The 25,249-nt window shown below is 46.1% G+C and overlaps 1 protein-coding gene across 1 annotated transcript in view; it reads right to left on the bottom strand.

Moving 5' to 3' along the window:
* ARMC10 (armadillo repeat containing 10) overlaps nucleotides 1-25,249 on the bottom strand; it is a 167,318-nt gene that overhangs the window by 83,231 nt on the left and 58,838 nt on the right. The window contains exon 3 of the mRNA XM_069229687.1: nucleotides 17,173-17,307. Coding sequence (XP_069085788.1) covers nucleotides 17,173-17,307 — 135 coding nt within the window. The remainder of the gene's footprint in view (nucleotides 1-17,172; nucleotides 17,308-25,249) is intronic.

The raw sequence follows: 25,249 nt of genomic DNA, 5'->3' as shown, positions 1-25,249 counted from the left end.
TGTTTATATATTATAAGTTTGGACTGTGTAGAAAAAATAAATAAAGTTTTCCTGACTATAATAACTGTTCACCTTTGTTCTTTCCACCAAATTTCTATGTTTTTTATTTTTAATAAAAACAACTGAAATCGTGGAATTCTTCACTGTTGAGTGCAGTGTCACTAAATGGAGTGTGGTAGAGGAGAATGTCGTAAAGTGTCCTGTTGTACAGTGTCAGAATGGAATGTGGTACAGAGGAGTGGTGACCAGAGGAGTAGCGTAGCGTACAGTGGACTAAATTGTTATCTAGGGTAGTGGCATGTTGTATAGTAGAATGGCATAGGGTGCACTAGAGTGGTTATGAACTGGGGTGCCCTTTTGTACAGTACAGTGGAGTGGTGTGTCGTAGAATGCAGGCAAGTGTCAGAGAGGAGCAGTGTGTTGTACACTGGGGTATAAGGGCGCAAAGTGGAGTAGAGGGTTGTACAGTGTAATAGAGGGGAATTCACTGGAGTACGGTGTTGTATAGTGGTACAGAGTGTGGTAGAGTATTGAAGAGTGTAGTTGCATGGAGTGGAGTATAGAGTGGTAGTTTGAAGTGGAGTGTTGTTCAGCGCAATAGAGTGAGTAAAGTGCCATGCAGCGGAATAGACTAGTGTAGTACAGTGGACTGGCAAGACTAGACTAGCGTGTTCTAGAGTACAATGGAATAGGATCAAGTAGAGTGGTGTAGTATACAATGGAGTAAAGTGTTATAAATAGTGTGGTATACTGGACTGGACTACTGTGCTGTAGAGTGTCAGAAAGTGTCCTACAGTGGACTAGAGAAGAGTGTCATAGAGTGGATTAAACTGTTGTACAATTGAGTGGTGTAGAGTAGAGTGGGGGTACAGTATGGTAGAGTGGAGTGCAGTTTAGTAGTGTCTGACAGACTCGAGTAGATTAACAGGGGGCAGAGCGGAATAGAGTGAGTTGTATAGAGTGCTGTAAAGTGCTATAGAGTAAAGTAGAGTGTCGTAGAGTGGCACGGAAAAGACTACACTTTTGTACAATGTAGTGCTCTTCAGTGGAGTTCAGTGTGGTACAGTGGAGAGGTGTAGAATGTTGAGTGGAGTACAGTGTTGTCGAGTGGAGTGGCGTTGAGTGGCAGGGAGTGGAGTGTCACAGAATGGAGTAGCGTACAGTCGAGTGGCACAGAGAGGAGTGTTGTAGACTAGAACACCATAGGGTGGAGTGTTGCAGCGTGGAGTGGGGTAAAGTGTAGTGGGGTATACTGTAGTGCAAACTGTGTAATAGCATACTGTGGAGTGAAGTAGAGTGGAGTGCTGTAGTGGCGTGGCGTACAGTTGAACAGCAATGAGTGGAATGGGGTAGAGTGGAGTGATGCAGAGAGGAGTGGCATAGAGTGAAGTGGCATACAGGGGAGTAGCGTACAGTGGAATAACATTGAGTGTTACTGACGTACAGAGTAGTGACCTAGAGTGGAAAGGCATACAGCTGAATAGCGCACAGTAGAGTTGCATAGACTGGAGTGTCACACAATGGAATAAGGTAGAGTGGGCTGGCGCTGAGTGACGTAGAATGGAATGATGTACAAATGTAATAGTGTACAGTAGATTGTCAAAGTGGAGCGCATTACAGTGCAGTGGCATACAGTGGAGTGGCATAGAGTGTAATAGCATAAAGTAGAATGTTGTACAGTGGAGTTGTATTCAGCGGCATAGTGTACACTGTATGGGCATTCAGTGTAGTAAAATGCAGTGGAGTGGCATAGGCTGAAGTGTTGTACAGTTAAGCAGCATAGAGTAGAATAGCGTACAGTGAAGAAGTGAACAGTGCAGTGGGGTACAGTGGAACAGCATACAGTAGAGTGGAGTAGAGTGGAGTGTTGTAGAGTGGACTGACAGAGTGGAGTGAGGTACTGAGTAGTGGCAAACATTGGAATAGCGTAGAGTGGAGTGGCATTTAATGGAGGGGCATAGACTTGAACAGAGTACATGGGAGAGGGGTAGATGGGAAGGGCGTAGACTGAAATAGCATAGAGTGGAGTGGTGTCCAGCGAAGTAGTGCAGAGTGGAGTGCGGTACAGTGTAGTGGTGCCCAATGGAATAGCGTACATTGGAGTGACATTGAATGGAGTGGAGCGTTGTAGAGTGGAATACAGTAGAGTAGAGTGGGGTGTAGTGTGGTAGACTAGTGGCTTACAGCTTAATAGCATACTGTGAAGTGGCGTAGATTGGAGATCTGTAGAATGCAGTGGCGTACAGTGGAATAGTGTAGAGTGAACTGGCGTAAATTGGAGTGGCACAGAGTGGAGTTGCATACAGTGGATTATTGTTCATTGGAATGTTGTAGAGTGTATAGTGTAGTGGCATACACTGAAGTGTCATAAGATGGAGTGGTATTGAGTGCAGTAGCCTGAGTGTAGAATGGAGTGGGGTTGAGTGGAGTGGGGTAGAGTAGAGTGGTGTACAGTGAATTAGCGTAGAGGTGTACAGTGTAGTCTGGTAATTGAAACAGATATAGCGTGAAAGTGTGTTAACGGATGTAGATGTAATGTGAAAGGAAAACAGATTATTTGGTGTAAATGGTCTTTTTTGGTCGTGTATGTGAATAGTGTAAGTAGTGTTAAAGTTATAATTTTTAAAATACTTAGTTATATATAGTGCAGCAGTACACCACAGTACGTTTGAAGTATACCACAGTACATGTGAAAGATAAGGTAGTATGTGACTCGCTTATGCTTGTGTTTACCAAATGTAAAAGGCGGCCATGTTGTTTCCAGCACATTTTGGCTGCATCTGCGCTTCACAGTGTTCTGGAATAGGGTCCTAGATCTAGGTAGGTAGTAGGTTTTATTGTTATTTCCTACCAATTACCCCTTTATTAAAGTGTTAATATGTAGAGAATCATATTTATACTATTCTATATATTTTACAGCAGTTTAGGGAAAACTGCACATTTTTAAAAGTTTTTTTAAGTAGTGCAGTGATTTGCATGTAATATTGCCGTACTTTTTTATAAAGCTTTACATACGTTAAAAATAGAAAATACACTTTAGTACCATATATTTGCAAAATCTAGCGTACTACAGTACAGTTTTACTTTTTTAATATAGTTATTTTTGTTTTAATTTATTTTAGGTGCTGTGGTGCTCCTGAGGCAGTACTACGGTACTCTGTGCATTTTTTAACAAAAATACAGAATCTTCAAAATACTTTTCCCTACCTACTACCACTTTAATAAAGTGGCAATAGGTAGGAGAAAAATATAAACCTAATACTTAGCTATATCTAAGGGCAAAATGCAGAACGCAGACAAAAACATCCTGGATGCCTTTAACCTTTGTAAAGCCAGTCATTAGCCAATCACATAATGACTTGTTATTGCTGTGTACTGCAGTACTTCCACAAACATTCGTGAAAATAAGGCAACAAAAAAAACCACCAAATTAAAATACCTTATAACTTAAACTACTTATCTGTAGTATACAAAAGGATTACCTACACACCCTAAATTTGAATCCTGTCAAATGTAATGTAAATCCATTTAGCTGGTTTTGGGCTATATCAGAATGAAAGGTCTATGGCAAATGTATTGGTGGAAACCATGTTTTGGGACCCCTTTTATCTTTGCTTGCCCTTGACCACTCACTGCAAAACTTGCATCATCCACCAATGTACAAGGAGAAATCTGTCTGCAAAGATTCATCAAATGGGTGCAAAGTTAGTAATGGTGAAACATCTGAGGAATTCCTATCTCTGGTAACTCTAACTACAATTGCAGAGTGGCTACTACCACACTGTAATTAAAATATATATATCTTGCTAAAAAACAAAAGTTATAGGAGGGATGTTATAGTTAAGTTCAGATTTTACACAATATATAAATACAGCAGTTATAGATCTAGTTACTATTACACGCGTCCCAAGGTAACTATAATTCTCACCCCTGCCATGCACAGTTTTCTCACCAATAATTTTACAACAAATGTTGCAGAGATATTATCAATGATGTCATAAAAGATGTTACGAGTGATGTAATATGTGGGGTGATTAGCAGTGCATGGCAAGGGCGTGAGTTATCATTACTTGAGATAACTATAACTGCTGAATATCTATGGCTTTGTGTGTGTATAATCAGAACATGTTTTTTTAATTCTATTTCCTAACTATAAGAGTCCCTGTAACTTTTGTTTATTTCAGTGAATTTATACTGTTTTATAATGCTATTTCCTAACTATGACGTTCCTTTAACGTTTGATTTTTTCAGTGAATTTTTAGTTTTTTTTTAACATGAAGTAATATTTCATAACCATACATTAATTCAAACCCCCACATGCAGCCATTCCTACGTCGCACATGGCCTTCAGCTGTGTGCGGCAGAGAGTTACCTGCAGGGCCTGGCAGCATGCTAGGTTCCACAGCCAACATCCAGCATGTATCCAATCCCATGCCACGCACAGCGTTCAGCTGTGCGCAGCAAGGGTTCGGCCTGTGGCTCCCAAAAGCAACCAAACCGCAGGACCCCTCCCAGGGCCGCATTTGGCCTGGGAACACCATCCTCCTTCGCCCAGGAACACATTTCAGGGGGAGGTGAGCATGAGGCTCCCCTTCCCAGGCTGATTTTGGCCCTGGGGACTCTATCGCTCAGGGCCTGGCACTATATTCAATGGCGAGGGGGCATGCAGCCCCCCTCCTCATGCAGATTTCAGAACTGGTAACCCCAAACTCTACATGCATCCAATCCAGCAGGACCCCAATCCCCCGCATGCATCCAACCACGCAGGGCTGTGGTCAACCCCTCCAAAGGCAGCCAACCCGTGGCCATTTTTGGCCCAGGGGACCCCATGCCCCGAGGTTTGACAAATTCTGTAGGAGAAGAGAATGCCCTCCAGGGGAGAAGGACCCTGGAGATCGGCCTGTGGAGGGTGCCACGTGCACCTGCCTTCCCCAAAATAATATACCTCCTGGACCTCTGGACCTGGTCCACCAAGGGAGGGGAAAGAAATAAGTTATATTTTGTCATGGATCCTTCTCGAATTTGCAGCAAAAATAATAATAATAAAAAAAAAAGGTTTTGGCCCATGTCGGGGTCCCTGTGTTTTGCTAATAACTTTTGCACAGTTTGATGAATCGTCACAAAAATTTACAAACTAGTTTGCATCTCACTTCAGCTGTTGTCTTGAAAGGTTTGGGGTGTTTCGTCAGGTGGGGGCTGAGAAAAACCGGGGTTAGAGGTTCCCAAATGAGTTTTACCCATGCAAAGCTTAGTGATTTTGGACACCACTATAGCCTGAACCGCTGAAATTGCCAGAAAGCTAGATCTTAGTCCAAGAAGAGTGCTTATTGTAATTTGGTGTAAATCCATTAGGTAGTGTTTGTTTTAATAAAGCAACAAGATTTATAGAAATCTAGTGGATGTGGAGGGTCCACGGATCCAACAGATCTCAAAATGAAGTTTGATTGGCTGCCACCACTTCAACCAGGACATGGTGGCGGCCAATGTGGGACTCGGACTCGTCTAAGTCCAAAGGAAAAAAGTGGAAAAATATATATATATATAAAAATAGAAGGGGGCAGGGAATACCCTGCCCCTTAAGCCTTGTGATGGAGTCCCAAAAGGACTCCACTGGGGGCCAAAAACGTTTTTTCCCAGTTTTGTCGGGAAACTGCAGAGGATCCGCGGATTTTAAAGCTCCTGCCAAGTGAGAGCAAGCACTAAGTCCGCTCCCTGGGGACGGGCCCACTGGGAGTGGACTTCATGGGGGCAGGAAAACAGATTAAAAATTGCTCTCATCCCCAAGGAGCAGCGTGTTTTTGTTGCTCCCTGCGGGCAGCAGCAATGCCGGCTAGGGCTGCAGGAGAATTTGGGCTCCCTCTGAAGCCCATAGCAATCCTCTAGTGGTTGCTCTGGGTGGATGCCAAGGCGCCTACTCTATAATGGCTAGGCCCTGGGGGGTGGGGCCCCAGGGCCTATTTTGGCCCGGGGGGGGGGATGCATGCCCCCTACCACTTTAATTATAATTAAATATGGTCCCCTGGGCCAATATTGTCCAGAGGAGTGGGGCTGTGTGCCCCCCCTCCCTATCCTTTATATGGCCGGACCCAGGGACATGGGGTCCCCAGGTCTAGAAATCAGCCCAGGGGGCTGCATGCCCCCTTACCCATTTACAATCTGGCCATGCCCTGAGAGATGGGGGTCCCCAGGTCCAAATATGGCCCCCTGAGAGGGCTATGTACCTCCTCCCCTAAATAAATGTGGTAGGCCCCAGGGGATGAGGTCCCTGGGGCCGAAGCAGGCCTGGGTAGGGGGTGCTGTGTGCCCCTCTCCACGGTTGGGTACCTTTGGGGGTTTGGCCACAGGGCCTGGCTGCATGCCGGGGGCAGTTATAGTTACCTTGGGGCACAAGTCATAGCTACTTGAGATAACCACCTACACCTGCTGAATGTCTATGGTTTTGTGTGTGTAAATTTTGAACCTAACTACTACATCCCTGTAACCATTGTATTTTTAGTGAATTTCTTTGTTTTTTAAAATGTATTTCCTAAGTATAACTTCCCTGTAATCTTTGGTTTTTCATATATATTTTATTAATTTTCTTTTTAACATGTAGTTCCTAGTTCATCATCCAAAATCGGGATAGTTATCAAACCATTGCTTCACTATAAACCAACACTTTAGAGTAAAATGTGCCCCAAGAAATATGCATGAACATTCTGGGAAAGAGTGAATATAATTTCATATAATTTGTTTTTGAACGATTACCATTTACTCAATAAAGGTATATTACCTGGGTAGATAGCAGTGAGAAACCTAATTGGTAATTTAAAATCAGCAGAAAGCACCTCTGTAGGTGGACAACAAAATTATTTAAGGTGAATTAGAGGTTACTGTAGTAAATTAGATAATCATGCAGGATTGTTTTGATAGATTGGATAATCCAATATATATCTCAAGGTACTGTTATGCTATTACTACAACTGAAGTGACTTTTTGATTTTTAGGCCATGTATTATGATTTAGTCATTAATTATTTTGATCATATTGCAGTCTTGTGAAAGCAGGTTAGCCCATAAAGTATGTGTCAGCTGTTAATAAAAAGAATGCATTGCGGCTTTTGAATCAAACTTCTGAAGATATCGTGACTTAAATCAGTATTTTCTGAGGGCAAAAAGAAAAAGAAGAATTTGACAAAAACGTGTCTGACAAATAATCGAGGACATCAATTACTTCCATACAAGAATAAATGTGTTTTAAAGAATTCCTATGGGCTATATCATATATCAGAATACGCCAGCTTTCTGAACACTTTATGATCAAGCATGGTTCAAGAGATAAGACAATCAATGGGGATAAATTACATGCTTGCCTATTATCACAATACAGAATAAAATATGAGATTTCCGAGTTACTTTGTTCAGTGCAAGGTTGAGTATTACACACAGAAGGTGAACCAATGCCTTGAAAATTGAACCAAATTCACACCATTCTCAACCCCTGGTTTAAACACCCTATGACCACTGACAAAGTATTTTTGTTTATCCAAGGAAATAGCAGCTAGTAAGGAACCACAGAGAGATGAGAATATTAAAAAAGACTGCTATAAAACAATCTTGCTTTAATAAATTATGTTTGCTCACTCTTAAGAAGGCAGGGCAAGAAAGATTACAAAGTAGACAAAATGATTACAGAAATGTTGGCCACTATCAATAAGTGGAATGGACCCCAAATGGACCCCAAACTCTGCAAAATCGATACGTATGTGAGATTGGAATGAGCACAACCGTAGCTTCCTAGCACCTTCCTTGAGCATCATTATCATGAATGACAACTACATAAACCCAACAGTTAAGGAATTACATTTCTTCAATAATGAATAAAAACAGGCAATTGTGCTGTGGAACAATTTTTGTTTTCAGGTATGCGACAACCTAATAATTGTCTCTAATGAATGAAGCCTTTTTGAAAAATTATAAAAACCTTGGATATATCAGTAGTATAAACTCAGTCTTGCTGTATAAAAATCTGACGTATATTACATTCCTTTTCCACTCTACTAACTGAATTGAGAGCGACAGTGCGTTTCCATCTACAATTGTCTTTTATACAAATAAATCTTTTTTTTTAAATATCTTTATTGGTTTTGGTGTTAACGGCATTTCACAGGCATTGCAATGCATTAGTTTAGGTTCCAAATATGCACCACATATCAACAATTAATCAAACAACAAAGGGAAGCCCTCATACACACCCACACCTCCCCCCTAGAAAACACAGAAGGACAAGAACAGAACATCTGCTTAGAACTGAAAAAGAATATCACCCTTGTGGTTATAATGTCACCCTCAAATCCTGGATACAGCCACAGCCCCTTGTGAAAGGGGGATACCTTAGTGTCTCAAGCAACCACCACACACCTAATGAAATTTGCGTGGGCATCCCACAATCTTGTATGTGACCTTCTCGGCTGCCATGTACATGTCCATGCCTTTCTTCCATTCCAACAATGTCGGGGTCTCACATGCCTCCCAGTATCTAGCCATGACACATTTGGCCACTATCAGCCCTAAGTTGCAGAACAACAGTGGAGCCCTAGGAACATCAACATCTCCTGGTGCTCCCAGTAGAACATGCGGTCAAAAGGAATGGTCTCGCCTACAACCTGAGTTAATTACCCCACCACTCGTATCCAGTAGTCCTGGATGACCAGGCAACTCCAGAGAGTATGGAAGTAGGAACCTCTCACCACTCCACATCGGCATCAGCTAGGGGAGGATGTCTGACCCATGCGGTGTAGCCGTTCCCTATCATAGTAGTATGGAGGATTTGCAGTTGTATTAGGCATAGGTGGAATTTTATCACCACTTCCCGTAGGGGCATCAGAGCCACCTCCCAGTCGACATCTTCAAGGTCTCCCACCTCCAGATCCCAGCTCTCCCTCAATTTGATTAACTGATCCGGCACGGAGGCGGAGCTAGCCAGCGGCAAGATGGCCGGCACTCCGTGAGGCTCTGCTCCGGCAAGGGCCCAGTTTGCTAAATTCTCCGGTCAGGACGGAGCCGGCCGAGTGATGAGAAGGTGGGTGGGGTCGCCTGATGTTGATGGCTTCCCCCCGATGCAGCGGCGGCAGTAACGGTGCGGAGCGAGGGGTCGAGCTGGCCTCTTAAGGTAGCGGCGTGCTCCCGGCTGCCGCGCTGAGTGGGACTGGTCTGCTTTTTTTTCCCCGGAGACCTGGTTGGCCCGAGGCAGTGATCATTGGGGTGGTCTGGGGAGGCCATATCGGCGGTGGTGCCAGCCGCAGGCCCTCCCACCCCCTCCTTCCTCTTCCTCCTCCGCGATTGAAGGCCTCTCTTGCCGAGTCTGGAGAACGCGGCCTTGACTTGAGGGCCTGGACCGCGTGGCCTGAAGGTGAGATGGTCGGTGTGGCCTAGGGGACACACTCAAAGATGATCGAACAAGTGGAGGTGGCGGGATCGTGGCTGAGGTCCAGAGGTGGCGAAGGGAAAGTCTGGAGTGGGAACTGGTGTAGCGGTGCTCTGGACTAGTGCTGATGACGCAGAGACTTATTTGACGCCAGACATTGGCGAGATTCATAGCACCGCTGACGCTGAATAAAGCTACTTAGCAGGAGCCGGGTGGACTTTGTGAAGGTGGATTGAACATCTGTCCTCCCCTCCTGGACCCCCAGGGGGGGGATCAGTGGAGTGTACTTGTCAACGACCCACTGGCTGAGCGATGGGGAAGGCAGAGCAGAGACAGGCCAAGCTCTCCTTTGAGAGGGGCCGACGGAAAGGGGGTGCACCCGCATCCCAGTCGGAGGGGCCTGCGACGGATGAAGAGAACTCAGATAGTTCGGTAAAGGCTATGTTTCTGGACCTTAAAACCAGCCTTGCTGGAATAGATGGGAAGCTAGATCACGTGACAGAGCAACTTGACCGTATCAAGACTCGGTGGACGAGCACGACACCCGCCTTGACCAGCTGGAAGCGCGTACCTCTGGCCTGGAAGACACGCAGCGAGGGGAGAGTGACCAATTGCTGCGCATGGAGAGGGTGCTGGAGGTCATCCGGGCAAAGAACGAAGATTTGGAGGCCCGATCGCGTCGGAACAACCTCAGGTTAATGGGGCTCCCCGAGACCACGGACATGGGCAGAATGGAGGATTTTGTGGAGGAGATGTTTTCTGAACTGTTCCCCGGCCAGCTGTCCCGTTTGCTGGTAGTGGAGAGGGCGCATAGATCGCTGGGGCCGCGGCCCCTGCCTGGAGCTTCCCCGCGTCCAATCATTATTCGGCTTCTGAATTATCGAGACCGTGACACGATTCTGCGATTGGCCAGGGAGCGCCGCCCGGTGATATATAAAAACACAGAATTGAACTTTTTTCCAGACTACACCCCTGGCGTACAGGCGGCACGCAGGGCGTTCTTGCCGACGAAGCGCTCGCTGGCCCAAACTGCTGCTAGGTTCTCGCTCATATACCCGGTGAAACTAAAGGTGCAACATGGTGGGTCTCTACAGTTTTTTACGGACCCGAAACTGGCGGCAAGATATGCCAAGTCTCTTCCTCGGAAGCCTGAGGCGATGCCGGAGGCTGGGAGTGTCGCGGAACGAGAGTCGCTGAGCGATAATGACTGATCGTTCCTGATTTTTTGTGTTTTTTCAGCAGAAGTGACGCCGCTGTAACTAGTTGTGAGATGCATTTCTTTTTGTGCTGCTCGTCCTGAAGACACTCCTTTTGTGCTGGGCCCCCGCCTGCCCTCCCTGCCTGATACTAGGCAGGTTGGGCGGCTAGTCTCCGCCCACTGGATGAGTCCCCTTTACATGCATATTTGGGTAACTGTGGTTTTTGGGGGGAGGGATATGTCATTGACCCGTTTGGTGGTCTGTGTGGGTGGGGGGGGGGAGTGGGTCTTTGGGGTTGTTGCATTGTGTACTTTTCGGTTTTTCTTTCAGTGTTCTGTGGTTTTGGGAGATTGGCCGGGATGGAGGAGTGATGGAATTGTGTTGTATGTCCGCTGAGGAGAACAGATGACACAGATGAGAGTCTCTGATTCGCTGCTTAACATGGAATGTGCGTGGCTTGAATGATAGACGGAAGGTGCGCCTTATGTCGGCATATGTCAAGAGGCAGAATATAGATATATGCATGCTACAGGAGACACACCTGGTGGAGAGTACCTTACATTATTTAAAGGCGGGATGGATTGGGGAATGCCACGGGTCTGTATATTCGAGTTATGCTAGAGGCGTGGCGATTCTGGTACGCAAGGGATTGCAGTGGCGCACTCGCAGGGTGATTGTTGACCCATTGAGGCGGTATGTTCTGCTTAGCTGAGTGCTGATGGATAGGCCGTGTCGCCTCGCGTCGGTGTACGGGCCTAATTCGGATGACCCTGAGTTCTTTAGCGAGGTCTGGCGACTGATCGAGTCTCTGGGGGGAGGAACTGTGCTTTGGGGAGGAGACTTCAATGTGATCCTTGATCCCATTCTGGATAGGGAAAGCTCAGCTCGTACTGCTGCTGCTCGCGTCTTATCTGCAATTATGGACGATGCGTCGCTGGTAGATTTATGGCGGATGAAACACCCTGCTAGACGGGAAGGCACTTGTGTTAACTATGTGCACAATAGTTGGTCGCGTCTTGACCGCTGGATGGGTTCTCGAGATGTGGCTTTATGGACCGGCTCGGTCGATCACATGGCGCGCATGTTGTCTGACCACGCCCTGGTGCGTGTGGAGCTGGAGATACCCGGCGGACCTGCTCAGGCCTATATGTGGAGGCTGCCGCCTGGGGCACTCAGAGACGAGTCGTTCCGTGAGGAACTGCGCCGCGATATCAAATTTTTATTTTGAACAAAATGTGGGCACGTGAGTTCGGCTGGTACGTTGTGGGAAGCCTTTATGGTAGTTGTTCGCGGGATATGCATTTCTAAGCAACACGGCGTGCTGCGTGCGTTACGTCGGGAGCTGACTGAGTTAGAAGGCCGGATTACGGATCTGGAGGCTAGACTGGTTCTGGACTGGTCCGGAACCACATTAGCGGCTTTGAGGGCTGCGGTCTCCGCGTATGAAGAGGCTTCCTTGAGAGAAGTAAATTTTTTGGGGAAATTTGCACGGGCCAGGCGATATGGAGAGGGTGATAGAGCCGGACGCACTTTGGCGAATCTATTTCGCAGGCCGTGGGCTAGCGGCTATGTGATTGAAATGGACGATTCGAGTGGGGAGCGAGTGGCGGGTACGTCCGAGGTTCTGAAGGTCTTTACTACCTTTTTCCAGGATCTTTATTCTGCTCCCTCGGCGGGGCCTATGGAGGTGATTCGGGGATATTTCTCTGATATTAGCCTCCTCTGGTTTGACAGGGTACACAGGAAGTATTTTGATGCTCCTTTTACTATAGAAGAGGTGAAGGCTGCTATCCGGAGCCTCCCTGGAGACAAGGCCCCTGGGCTGGATGGATTGACTTCGGCATTTTACAAAGAGTTTGCAGACATTTTGGCGCCCTATCTACTGGAGGTTTATGATGAGGCATTGCGGAATGGAGTGCTCCCGGTATCTTTGCGCGAGGCGCTCATTGTTAAGATTCTCAAGCCTGGGAAGGCTGCAACTAGCTGCGATTAGTACCGGCCCCTGTCGATGATTAATATCGATAATAGGATATTAGCCAAAAAGATCGCGGAGCGACTGCGGCCTCTTATGACGAAACTGGTCATCCGGATCAGTCGGGGTTCATACCGGGGCGGTCCACTGCACAAAACTTGCGTACATTCTTTGCTGTCGCTGGCTCATTCCCCGTCGATGATAGGGCTGTGGCGGTGTTTTTAGACTCTACTAAGGCGTTCGATTCATTGGTGTGGCAATATCTGATTGCGCTTCTGGAGAGAGTGGGGATGAGTAGTCGCTTTGTGAATTGGTTACGTTTGCTATATTCACAGCCAGTGGCTCGCTTGAGGGTGAATGGATGCGTGTCAGACCCGTTCCAGGTGGCGCGTGGAACTAGGCAGGGCTGCCCCCTGTCACCATTGCTTTTTGCGATTGCGATGGAGCCGCTGGCAGCATTTATGAGACAGCACCACAGTGAGCGGGGGCTGCCGTTCCGCCAGAGAGCGATTCTGATCTCTATGTACGCTGATGATGTGGCGCTGTATGTACGAGATCCCGTGCGAAACCTTGATGTGCTGCTGGATGAAATCGTCCGGTTTGGCGACATATCTGGAGTGACGATAAATTGGTCTAAGTCGGTTGTGTTGACTCTGACGTCTGGAACGGCGGAGTGTCAGTCCTGCTACCCTATTGTGTGGGCGGACGACCCTGTCAAATATCTGGGCATTTGGTTGAGCTGTGATGTAGACACGCTCTGGCTTGCCAACTATGGTAGGGCCATGGCCTGGCTGGACGATAGAGTCACGGCGTGGCGCTCCTTGCCATTGTCCTTGACTGGACGGATTGCGGTGGCTAAGATGCTTGTGCTGCCCAAGTTTTTGTATCTGTTTCTCAACCTCCCGCTGGTGCTTACAGCTGTTTTTTTGCGGCGCATTCGTTCCGCGCTGATCCGATTGGTATGGGCAGGTAGTCAGCCTCGCATAGCTTGGAAAACACTGGTGCTGCCATTTGAGCTGGGTGGTCTTGCGGCCCCTGATCTGGAGCTCTATTATCTCTGCGCGCAGGCTCAGTTTGCCTATTACTGGATCAACCCGATTCGCTATCTGCCACACCTGGCCCCCGAGAGCGATGCGGTGTGGCCGGATGGGCTCGGGCGAGTGCTGGGCAGTCTGGACAGGGCTCGCCCTCGGGGCATTGACACAGTGGCCTCCACGGTCCGGGCCTGGTCGGATTTGTTGAAGCGTTCAGGGATAGATGTGCTGTTTGCACCGTCTATGCAAGTGGTGGCGGCGGGAGATGAGGTGATGTTTCAGGACTCGCGGTTGCGGAGCTTTTTACGAGATTTTGATTTGATAACCCTCGATGATTGGTTTGTTGATGACAGGCTGATGTCCCCGGAGGAGATCCTAGGGAATAGACCGGCCACTGCTCTACACCGGTTCTACGTGTTAAGGATATGCGCTATGCTGCGTGCCCGCTACACCTGCGACCCCAACTTCTTGCCGCGCGTTGGAGGTGTTGTGGAGTGTGCTGACGCCTGAGAGGCTGATCACTAAGCTGTATAGCAGCACTCAGGGGCAGGGAGAGGGGACGGGGCTATCTGTAAGGATGAAATGGGCGGAAGGTGTGGGGGAGGACATCGCAGAAGATGTTTGGAGGATGTGTTGTACGCATATGAAGGAGCTGTCACCGAACTATAGATTACGTCTTATACATTTCAAGTTTTTACACCGTCTGTACTACACCCCCAGAAGTCTATGTGCTATGGGGCTGCGAACGGATGATACCTGTGCTCCTGCTGCTGATTTTATGCACTTGGCGTGGACCTGTCCGGCAGTATGTGCCTATTGGGGAAGGGTCTTTTGTGTACTTTCTGAGATGATTGGGCTGGAGATTCCTCCATCTCCCTTGATGGCACTGCTGGGAGGAGTGACTAAGGTGCAGGCTTCAGTGCGGCGTCTGGTTGGCATGATGCTATTGCTAGCTAAGCGCAGGGTGGCAATCTGTTGGGGCCGGGCCCGGTCTCCTCAAATATCAGATTGGCTGCGGGATGCCGCTTTTTGCCAGGAATTAACAAATTACTGGGAACTGACTCCGGTTGGCTCCAGGCCACGTGACATCTGGGCACCGCTTAGATCTTATCTTGAATCTGCGTCTGTCTAAAGAACCTGCTGCGGATGGGTATGCTGAGGTGATGAGTGCTATTCACTCTACAATGGGATAAGGTTGTACAGAATGGTTGCTGAGAACTGTGATTGCTCCTCCCGGCCTTCTCGCTCTTTTATTTTTTGAAGTTTTTGTCTTCTTTTAATTTTTTTTGTTATCTGCCACATCTGTTTGGTCCTGACTTTGGACTTGATGACCGATGGACCATTCCGGCTGGGGCATCCTATTATATGGAAATTCGGCAATGTTTTTTGGCTTCCCCGGCCTGATTAAAAAGAGTTACTGAGACGTGGGAAGCTTGGAGAGCCGAAGATAGATCAAAGTAGCTGAATGATTCATTACTGTAAGGACCAAGGTGGCATTTTATTTTATGTTATATGTTGTTTACATAAAATAATAAATAAATTTAAAAAAAACTGATCCGGCACATGGTTGTTTAAAGTTTTATAAATAGCAGATATGGCTTTAGAGGACAACTCCTCTTGTAGGAGTCACATATCAAGTGGAGAAAACTCAGGTAGGTCCTGTAGCTCTATATTCTCCGCTCTTCATGCATGGCGCAACTGAATGTATTTCAGGAATTAGTTGGAGTACATAGAGGTTTGCCAGAGAGACGCAAACTGTATCAACTCATCCTCCTCGAGGGAGTCACCAACCTTGGAGATCACCAACAGGTCCCAGGTACCAAATCCTTGAAGTTTCCTAATCTCCTTCAGCCACACCTCTCCCCGTCAAAGTGGTGTCTCTCTCGTCAACTTGTCTGCCCAGCCCATATGCCCAGTGGCCTCCCCCAAGTCTCTACTGCCACCTGCATCGCCAGCAGTAGATGGCGCACTCCTTTACCCCCATAGAGGTAGTGGAGACAGAAGCAGTCAGTAAATTGTCTACCCTGGTGGAGTGGTCCTGGGGCGCGAAGAGACAGTCATTTACCACCACTAAGTGTGCTGTCTAATAATAGGACCGAACATATTGAAGTGCAATACCCCCATTGTATGGACTGCGCTGAAGAGTAGTAAGGGCTATCCTTGGATGTTTGAAGCACTGCAACAGGGAGCGGATGACACTGTCTAACTCAGAGAATACTGTCCCGGGGAGCAGGTAGTAGGTGTTGTGCCTAGCGCAGAGGAGCTTCAGGAGCGTAATCATTTTAAAAATAGCTGCTCTACCCATCAACGTGAGTGGGAGCCTGCATTACCACTCCACCTCAGCTCCAAAGGCTGTATTCACTCTTCCAAATTCCTCGCAAAACACGTCGCTCTGTGATGCGTCACAGAGTCTGGCCTGCAGCTCTCAAGGGAGATACGTAGGATCCAGTGGGGTAAAGGGATGACAGAGTACTGATTTATTCCAATTGATATTATAACACAAATGGTCCCCGTAGGACTCAAAGACAGAGGGGATCAGTCAGTGGTATGGTAGTCGCTGGTTCGGTGACATACAATAGGATGTCATCAGCGTACAACGAGATTTTCTCTTCTGTACTGTCCATCTCAAAGAGTTTAAATCCTCGGATGCCCTGATAAAAGCGTGTCATTGCCGCAAGCGGCTCAATCGTAAGGGCGAACAACAGGGATTACAGGAGACAGCCCTGACGCGTGGCACACTGTATGGGAAAGACCGAGGAGAGAACCCCCATTTACCCGGACTGCCACTGAGGGGTTTGTTTAAGCAAGGTGATGCACTGCTGAAAATGGGGGCCGAAACCAAATTGAACGAGCGTCTGATGGAGAAGGGGCCAATGAATGGCACTGAATGCCTTTTTCTGTGTCCAGTGCCAAAAAGGCATGGGGAGCTGTTCTCAGGGCCACTGTCGACATCTAAGCGCGTAGGCACCGGACGTTGACTGGGCCACCATAAATCCAGATGGCCCTTAAGAGTGGTGTGGCAAGAACCATAGCCAACACCTTCACCTCGATGTTCAGTAAAGATATAAAGTGATAGGAACTACATTTGGCTTTCGGCTTACCCTGTTTGTGGTTCACAACGATCGTTGCTCATTGGAGGTCTGGTGGCAGCGCACTTCGATCGCGCAATTCCTTTAAGGGATTGAGCATGTGGGGCCCAGGAGGCCAAATTACCGTTTAAAGAACTCAGCCGGGAGGCCATTAGGTCCCGGCGTTTTTCTCAACTTCAATTTGGCAATTGCCGCCAGTCTCGTCCTCTATATCTTGTTTCCAGCAGGATACCACCTCTCGCCTACTGAGCTAGGCCAGCAACTTGCCTTCCTTGTTGCCAGCATCATAAAGGCAGTGTTGTGTTGCCAACAATTGCCTATGTGCTTCTCTGGTGGTCATGTCTCGATATGTACATCTGAGCACCTCAAGGGAGAGCAAAGTACTGGGGTCGGTGTGGGCCCTGGGAGAATTCTCAAGGGCAACAATAATTAAATACAATCTTAAACCATGCAAATCTTATAATGCTGCTTACCTTTAACTGTTCCTGATTGCGCATGTTCATACTCAAGTTGTTAAGAGCATTTAAGGCCTGTTCCTTGATTTCTGGAACTGGATCTGAAAGCATGTTTCCAATTACTGGAAGACCACCAAAATAACGAATAAGATCCTAAAAAGAAAATAGAATAAGATGCACATTAGACATTTTATTTTAAGTAGTGGACTCCATTGTCTATTTTTACCAAATAAGTAGTTTCATTAGACATACCCCGGTTAACAAACTGAATACCAGCCAAAAGTGAGAAAAATTAAATTGGACTTACACATTCATAATGTTCGTAGTAGTTATAAAATGCATTAGTGCACACTTTTGGCGAGTCCTATTCTAGTAAGAGCCTTTATTTGCAATCACACCAGATTATATACATTACAATCTTGAGTGTGTGGAAAGAGTAAGCTCAAATCATAACAGAATATGGAATTCTACTCTAGTCATATTTTTAGGTGCAATAAACAAAACATGAAGTGGGAAAATGACGAGTGCTGGATGTAAAAGCTGGGAAACTGAACAAATGGGTTGTCTTCCTAATACCCATGATCATACTGGGTGGAACACAGACACAGGATGATCCAATAATAATGCCTAAAATGATGGTATTAACTGCTTTAAGCTCAGGGACAGTGCGAAGAACAGGCATTAAGCAGGCAAGGTTAATAGACAGCGGTCAAATTAGAAGACCAGGTTGTGAAATCATGCGTGCTGTCAGATATTAACCATTGTTAATTGCCCCTTTCCCTTATTCTGCCCCTCTTCTTTAGCTCAGGTCCCAAAGTGTAGACTTTGGCTATTGCTCATCGTTTTCACCGAGCAGATGGCAATACTGTTTAAAAACTGACCTATCAAAAAGTGGCATAAGACTTGATTCTGGATTAAGAAAGACTGTGATGTTAAGGTGTTAATTCTTGTCAGTAATATTCTTTCTTTTGCTATTAAACAGGATGTTAAATTGTTTTTTGTTACTTGCTCTACACTCCTCACTATTAAGGGTTTTACAAGTAACTATGAAATATATATTTCTAGTGGTTAAATGAATGGAATCACGTACAGGCATATGCATAATAACGGACTATTGCATTAGCAATTTGCTGCTGCCTCAAAAATATTTTTCCCTCTAGACTGCGAAAGGTCTAGCCCAAAACACTGGCAAAACACACGTTCACCCGGTCTCACAGCTAACCAGTTTCATTTATGCTTCAAAATGCTGGTGCTCCTTTGGCCTCCAATCAATTTTCCATGCTGCCTAATACCATTCCAAATTCATAAATATGATGTTTTGTCTTCTTCTTTTAGGCACTGAATTTGTCTACTTTCCAGTCCCCTTCCGAGAGTTAAGTGTATGTGGTAATTCATTATTTAATTAAAAGGCAATATGTGTGATGAAATCAAATTCACATTCTTTTTCATAATGTTCTGTTCTTATAAACGATAATCAAGCTGACATTAATATACTTAATCATCGCGTTTTAAGCAAATACATTTTACATCATCATTGTTAAATGACAGCGGTTATAGAAGGTTGACAATTCCATGTTACATCTGTTGTCTTTCCAAGAGAACACTGTCTGAAAGATTAAAATGAGCTGAAATGGCAACACGCCACTCTTGGTTGAATATTCAGCCTAAAAGTCTTCAACAAAGCTTGGAATAATCTATAAAAAACAGACATAGAGAGCTGAATGTTAGAGGGAACTGCACGCCAGGCAACCGAAGGACACAGGGACCTAATTCCGCACCCGCTTTAAATGTATGTGCAAAGGGTTCGGCCTTCACTGGCTGATCCATCGGCAGCACCATAAACTGTGCCCTATCACGAGCACATACACGTGTGCATGCTTTGTGAACTGGAATTAGAACTTATTGTTCCTGAATAAGATATGCATATGCGAATTACCATTGAAAGTCAAAACCGATTTTATTTTCATCAGTAATGTGCCATAACAACTATAGCGCCTATAAGTCTTGAATGACTGTGTGAAAGATATAGCTTCCATGGCAAAAATGTTGGAGTATTTTTTGCTGTTTACATTGCTCATAAACATCCTTACTGCCTTACTGTTTATATTCATTGTAGCAACAATTCATTTTGTGTGCACTAGCCTAGGGTGATCATTTAAATAAAGGTTTTAAAACGTATATATTTCGTATTCTAGTGATCCATGAGTGTGCTGTTTATTTGTCAAAGAAGTTCCAATAATCATCTCTGTCTCACTGAGCTTCATGTTACCTGAAACACAACTTAAGCAAACATTGCTCAATGTGTTGTGTATGGGTTGAAGTTTAACTGACTCAGTTTGTCACATTTCCTGAATCTTTAGTGCCATGCAATCAGAAATTCAAACCTGGGCTCTAAGAAAAGCTCTAAAGAACATAACACAATAAATCAATAAAGCAGACACATTTTAACTTTTCCCTTTGTCTTAATGAAATGACCTTGAACTGTAAGATAACATCATCACAATAGTGAAGTGAACAAATGGAAATGGTTGGTCCTCGAATACAATGCATAGAGATTATATGTAAGACTGATGACTTGCAGAAACACATTTTATTATGTATTCCCATCATCAGTGATGTGAACTCCATGTACAAAACACTGCGGAAGTCATATAAGTAATTCTATATACATTTCGGATAAATGGGTTATATATATTCCCTGTTCCGAAACATTTATACTTTCAGTTTGAACTTATATTTTAATTTCAGTTTAAACTGCTAAAAATTTATTGAAAGCCCCGAAATTAAAATGTGCCTCTCCAACGCAACCAGGAAACTTACAAAAATCATGTGTGCTTGAAGCAGATGCATTTTGAATGGGAAAGTGACAACAAGACAAAGAAGTAGGTTCGAACCGGCTCCTAGCACTGAAGGATGGAGACAACGCTGTGGGGCCTCCATGAGGTCAGGGCACAGGAATGAAGCATTGGAAGAGAAGGTGCATGAAACTAAGTGAGAAAAATGCATATGAGGCACAAACTCTTCCCAACACAGAAGGAAGGACAAGCTGGTGTACTGGGAGGGACCACAGAGCCAGGCGGTGAGAGACAGCCATCTCCTCTATCCCCTCTCCAGGTCATAGCGGCAGTCCCAATCATTAAGATGGAGGTTGGACCCAGTGAAGTGTGGGTGACATGCCGAAAGACATTTCATTTTCTCCCATGCCCTTACTCCAAGGTCAGAGATTGTGATCTCTGAGTGGCAGCACTGAACTTGATGATGCGGCTGGATAATGGTGAAGCACTGAACTTCAAGATGGACCTAGATAATGGTGAAAAGTGAGTGGCCCACTTCAGAGACATCTGCATATACTGTTTTCCCTGTTGAGGTCTGGCATGTAGAGAGCACAACCCGTGGCTTCAATGACCACAAGAAGAAGGTGTCTGCACACCTTGGCACATAGCACCATTGCTTGCACTCCAGCAGTCCCATGCTGGGAGTGGTTGGCCACCTAAGTGCCCTGCAGTGCTGGATCAGCCCCTGCTGGGCCTATCGCTCAGGGTACAGCATGTCATAGGGTACAGCATGTCCAGAAGCTGAGTGCATGACACTTGGTAGATGTTAGGGGTGATGGGTGGGACTGCAGTTTCTGTTCTTCAAGGTTCCATCCCAAAACAGTTCTGAAGTTTGAAGCAGTTTATCAGAGGTGAGGGAAATCACCGGAAGTCTGCATTTCCTGCTTGAAAAGTTGAGTGTCTTCCTAGTGCCGAGAAGCCTACATGCCTCCTAAGAGAGGGAAGGAGTCTGTTGGCCTTGCTGGAAGAAAAACTATCTAGGAGGAGAAGCCCATCTTGTTACTGGCCTGAGGACCACCAAAAGCAGAAAACTGCCTGAATGAGCAAAGACAGGAGCAACCAGTGCTGCATATGGTCTCCTGGTCTCTCTACAGTTCCCAGTAGGATGTGTGAAATTCTACACAAATCAGCCTGGCGTAGGCTGCACCTATCATGTAATGTGTAAAGGCCCAGGTCTGGGCTGCATCTGCCTTACCGTGTGTATCGGCCCAGGTCAAGGGGTGCATCTATCTTTCTACACGTTTTGGTTCCGATGTAGAATACGTCTACTTTTGCATGTGAATTGGCCATGGTAGGGCTGAATCTAGCTTGCACTGTGCATCAGTCCAAGTCAGTCTGCATCTGTCATACCACGTGTACTGGCTCATGTTGGGCTGCAACTATGTGACTGTGTGCGTACTGAAACTGGTTGAGCTGCTACTGCCTTGACGTACCCATCGACCCAGGTCAGGGATGTAAGTGCCACAAGTGCCTGCATCAACTCAGAAGTGTGTTACAACAGACAGATGTGGCTGCCCAGTGGTACCACGGCCCACTGAGGAAGACCAGAGCCTCTAGGGCAGAGGTCTTCAAACTGGGGGACCCCAAGTGATCCGGGGGGGGTCAGACTCTGGCCAAAAGAAGCATTATACAGATAACAGGCTTTTGTTTTAAGCAGAAGCATGTTATTGCATTTAAAAAAAGGTAACAGTACTTAACTGCAATGTTTATATAGACCTAGACATATTTAAACATTGCCATCCTTATAAAATAATTGTGAAAAATTCTGAGGGGGGGCCAAGGATTTCTATTTTCCAACTGGGGGGCACGGCATTAAAAAGATTGGAGACCACTGCTCTTGGGCAATCACTCTGTATGTGATAATCACAGCCCTCCCCTGTAGTGGAACTGGTCGGCTGACCTTGCACTGAAGGAAGTGTGATGGACTAAAGATGGAGTTCCTACCCACTACAATACAGTGAGTAATAATACAAGTAAACAGTGATTGAGTGCATATTTGATTTGTGGGGCAAACACATTTTGTACTGGAGCCTTAAACACGATTCTATCATAGTTTTGCTATGGTACAGATCCAAGTAGGTTCACCCAGTAAGGAGAGAGCACTGAGAGGAGACAAAGGGGTATACAGCCCACAAGAGAAGTGTGATCAGAGGTACCTTCCTGTATGCTAGATTGAATTGTTTAGTAGTGAGTATGGGTGTGTAAAATGAAAAGCATGGGCCTGGGCATTACAGTTTTTGCGTCTGTTGGATGACTTGTAATTCCTGAGCTTGTGCCCCCACATTACCTCCCTGAGAAACCCTGACTGCTCATCCTTGATACCCTGACAGTCAATTGTGAAAAGGGATGCAAATGGCCTGGTTTGGAAAGTCATAGTAGGATAGACTCCAGGACATAAGTGGCAAACAACCTCAATTGCCATACTAGAGGCCCAGTAGCCCTTGTCTGCCTTGTCCTCCATCCAAACCGGGTCTGACGCTGCCTTACTAAACTATGTTTTGAACTATAGTGGCTGTACCAATCGTTCACTGGGAAACCAGTTGCCTGATCTGTTTTGGTTAGTATTTGTGCACCATACCTTTATTCACAGCCTGCTCCTGCTGTAACCAGGGCATTTGTTTAGGTTCTGTGCGCTGTACATATTTTTCACCTGTCATCTGTTTCCAAATCTCTAGATGGGTTTAGTTTCCTTTTTCCAGGCTTTTGCCTTAAATTGCTTGTACTTTGCAGCGGGTGTACTTTTTAAGTGTTAGTCTCCTAACTTCTGTTTACTGGTGCTGCCTTAACATACTGTCTTTGATGTGCAGTTCTTCTGTGCACTTAAAATACCTGCCTGCTCGTTTTGGCTAACCTATCTGGTTAAAATTGCCTGCCTCCTGGATGATGTGCTCCTGTTTCTTGGGGTGCCTATATCCAGTCTGTGATTCTACTGTCTGTAAACGTACTTTTCTTTTCTGTCTTACGTACATTACCTTTACAATGGTCTGTCTCCTCTGCTCTTTCTTATTTCCATCCTCCTTGCACCTAACCACCTATATCTTTCATTGCTAGCTCTTAGTATACACTCAGTCTCTCTAATCTGTTCTAATATCCGCATATAGGGGGTCATTCCGACCCTGGCGGCCGGTGGTTTGCTGGCGGGAACCCTGCCAACAGGCTGGCGGTGTCCCGCCAGCAAGTATGACCATGGCGCAAAAGCCACGGCCATACCGCCGGCCCCTCCATTTTCCCACCAGATTTCCGCCTGGCGGGCATAATCCCCAGGGCAGCGGTGCAAGCACCGCTGCCCTGGGGATTATGAGTCCCCGACCGCCAGCCTATCCGTGGCGGTAGACACCGCCATGGAAAGGCTGGCGGTAAGGGGACGCACGGGGCCCATGGGGGCCCCTGCACTGCCCAAGCACTTGGCATGGGCAGTGCAGGGGCCCCCAGGCGTAGCCCCGTCGCGCATTTCACTGCCCGAATTTCGGGCAGTGAAATGTGCGACGGGTGCTACTGCACCCGCTGCACATCAACATTGCCACCGGCTCTATTACGAGCCGGCGGCAATGTTGATGTGCCATTTCCGCTGGGCCAGCGGACGATAACGCTGTTACCGTCCGCTGGCCCAGCGGAAATGTCGGAATAGGGAGGCATGAATACCGCCAGCAATGGCGGTATTCTGTCTCCCCCGGCCTCGGCGGTCTGGAGAAAAGACCGCCGAGGTCGGAATGACCCCCATAGTTTTGCCCTTGCCCTTAGTGTCCATCTCCAACCCTTGCTCTTATCTGTCATCATAAAATACTTTTAACAAAGCTGATAAAATAAAGTTGACACCAGAGTGTGTCAGTGAACCCAGTCCTTGCTAACCCAAAGAAAATTAGACCAGGTGCACAATGAGTGCCAGGGATGAAGAGCAAAAAGGAACTAAGGGCCATACCGATTTTGCATGTGCAAACGGTGAAAATCACTAAATTTGACCACTTGTGAATGCAAAATTGCCTTTCTGGATGTATGAAAGGCATTCGCAGTTCAAATTTAGGGAATCACAAAAATTAGCAATCAATTCCCTAAGATTGCGACCTCAAATTGTGACTTGCAAATTGCGAGTCACAATTAGGTAATCGCAAAATCAATGTATGAACCAGTCACAAATTGCGAACAGTTGCAAAATGGAGGGGTTTGCATGCGCAATTTACCATCAGCTCAAATCAAGTGGTAACCAGGTGCAACCTACATAAACAGGTCCAGAGTGCATCAGCATTTTCCACAAAGGCTGCTCTCTACGTCATCGCAAGCAGGATGAGGAGCCTGGCAGGTTTGCAGAGAAGAATGAGGAGCCTGGAGTGCATTTTCAGAATGCGCGCTTCATTGTTTGACCAGACTGACGAGGAACTCTATGAGAAGTACAGATTAAATTCTGCCATGATTTTAGATTTGATAGGTAAACTCCACCCACAACTGCAGCAACACACTCACAGAACCAATGCAATTATCACCCATGTGCAGGATTTATGTTCTCTGCACCCCTTAGCCTCAGGATGCTTCAAGGCGGTAACAGCTGCAGGAGGAGGTGTGTCCCAAAGTGCACTGTCACACATTTTTCATGCATTTCTGGATGCAATGCTGATGAAAATCAATGATCACATCAGGTTCCCAAACACACCACAGAAATTGCAGCTCACTAATTTGAAATTCTACCAGTTACAACAATTCTCACATGCCACTGGCTGCATTAATGGGACACATGTTGCAATATGTCCACCATCTGTAAACAAGTACAATTTCAGAAATAGAAAAAGTAGCCATTCATTGACCATCCAAGTGATATTCAATGCCTCAAATATCATAACCAACATAGTGGAAAGATTCCCTGGAAGTACACACGATTATTTTTCGCCATAGTGTAATCTACACACGGCTACTGGGTGGTGAGCTCGCAGAAGGATATCTACTAGGTAAATCGCTTTTAAACTGTAACAGTAACTTATGACAGTGAATCATTATTTGCTCTTGTCATTATAGGAGGCAATGCATATGCTGTGCGCTCGTTCATCCTCAAACCATATTCAAATCCATCCACTGCAAGTGAGTACCGTTACAATGCAGTGCATAGAAGCACACGTAATGTGATAGAGAGGACCTTTGGCCTGCTTAACAATTGCTTCTGATGCCCACTCAAGAGCGATGGAGCTCTACAGTACAGTCCTGAAACTACCTGCTAAATTGTGGCTACATTTACCATGTTGCACAACATAACTACATCAAGAGGAATACCCCTG

This window comes from Pleurodeles waltl, chromosome 4_1, assembly GCF_031143425.1.
Source record: "Pleurodeles waltl isolate 20211129_DDA chromosome 4_1, aPleWal1.hap1.20221129, whole genome shotgun sequence".
NCBI lineage: Eukaryota > Metazoa > Chordata > Amphibia > Caudata > Salamandridae > Pleurodeles > Pleurodeles waltl.
Note: the sequence above shows the minus strand (reverse complement) of the source record. Positions and strands in the feature narration are given on the sequence as shown.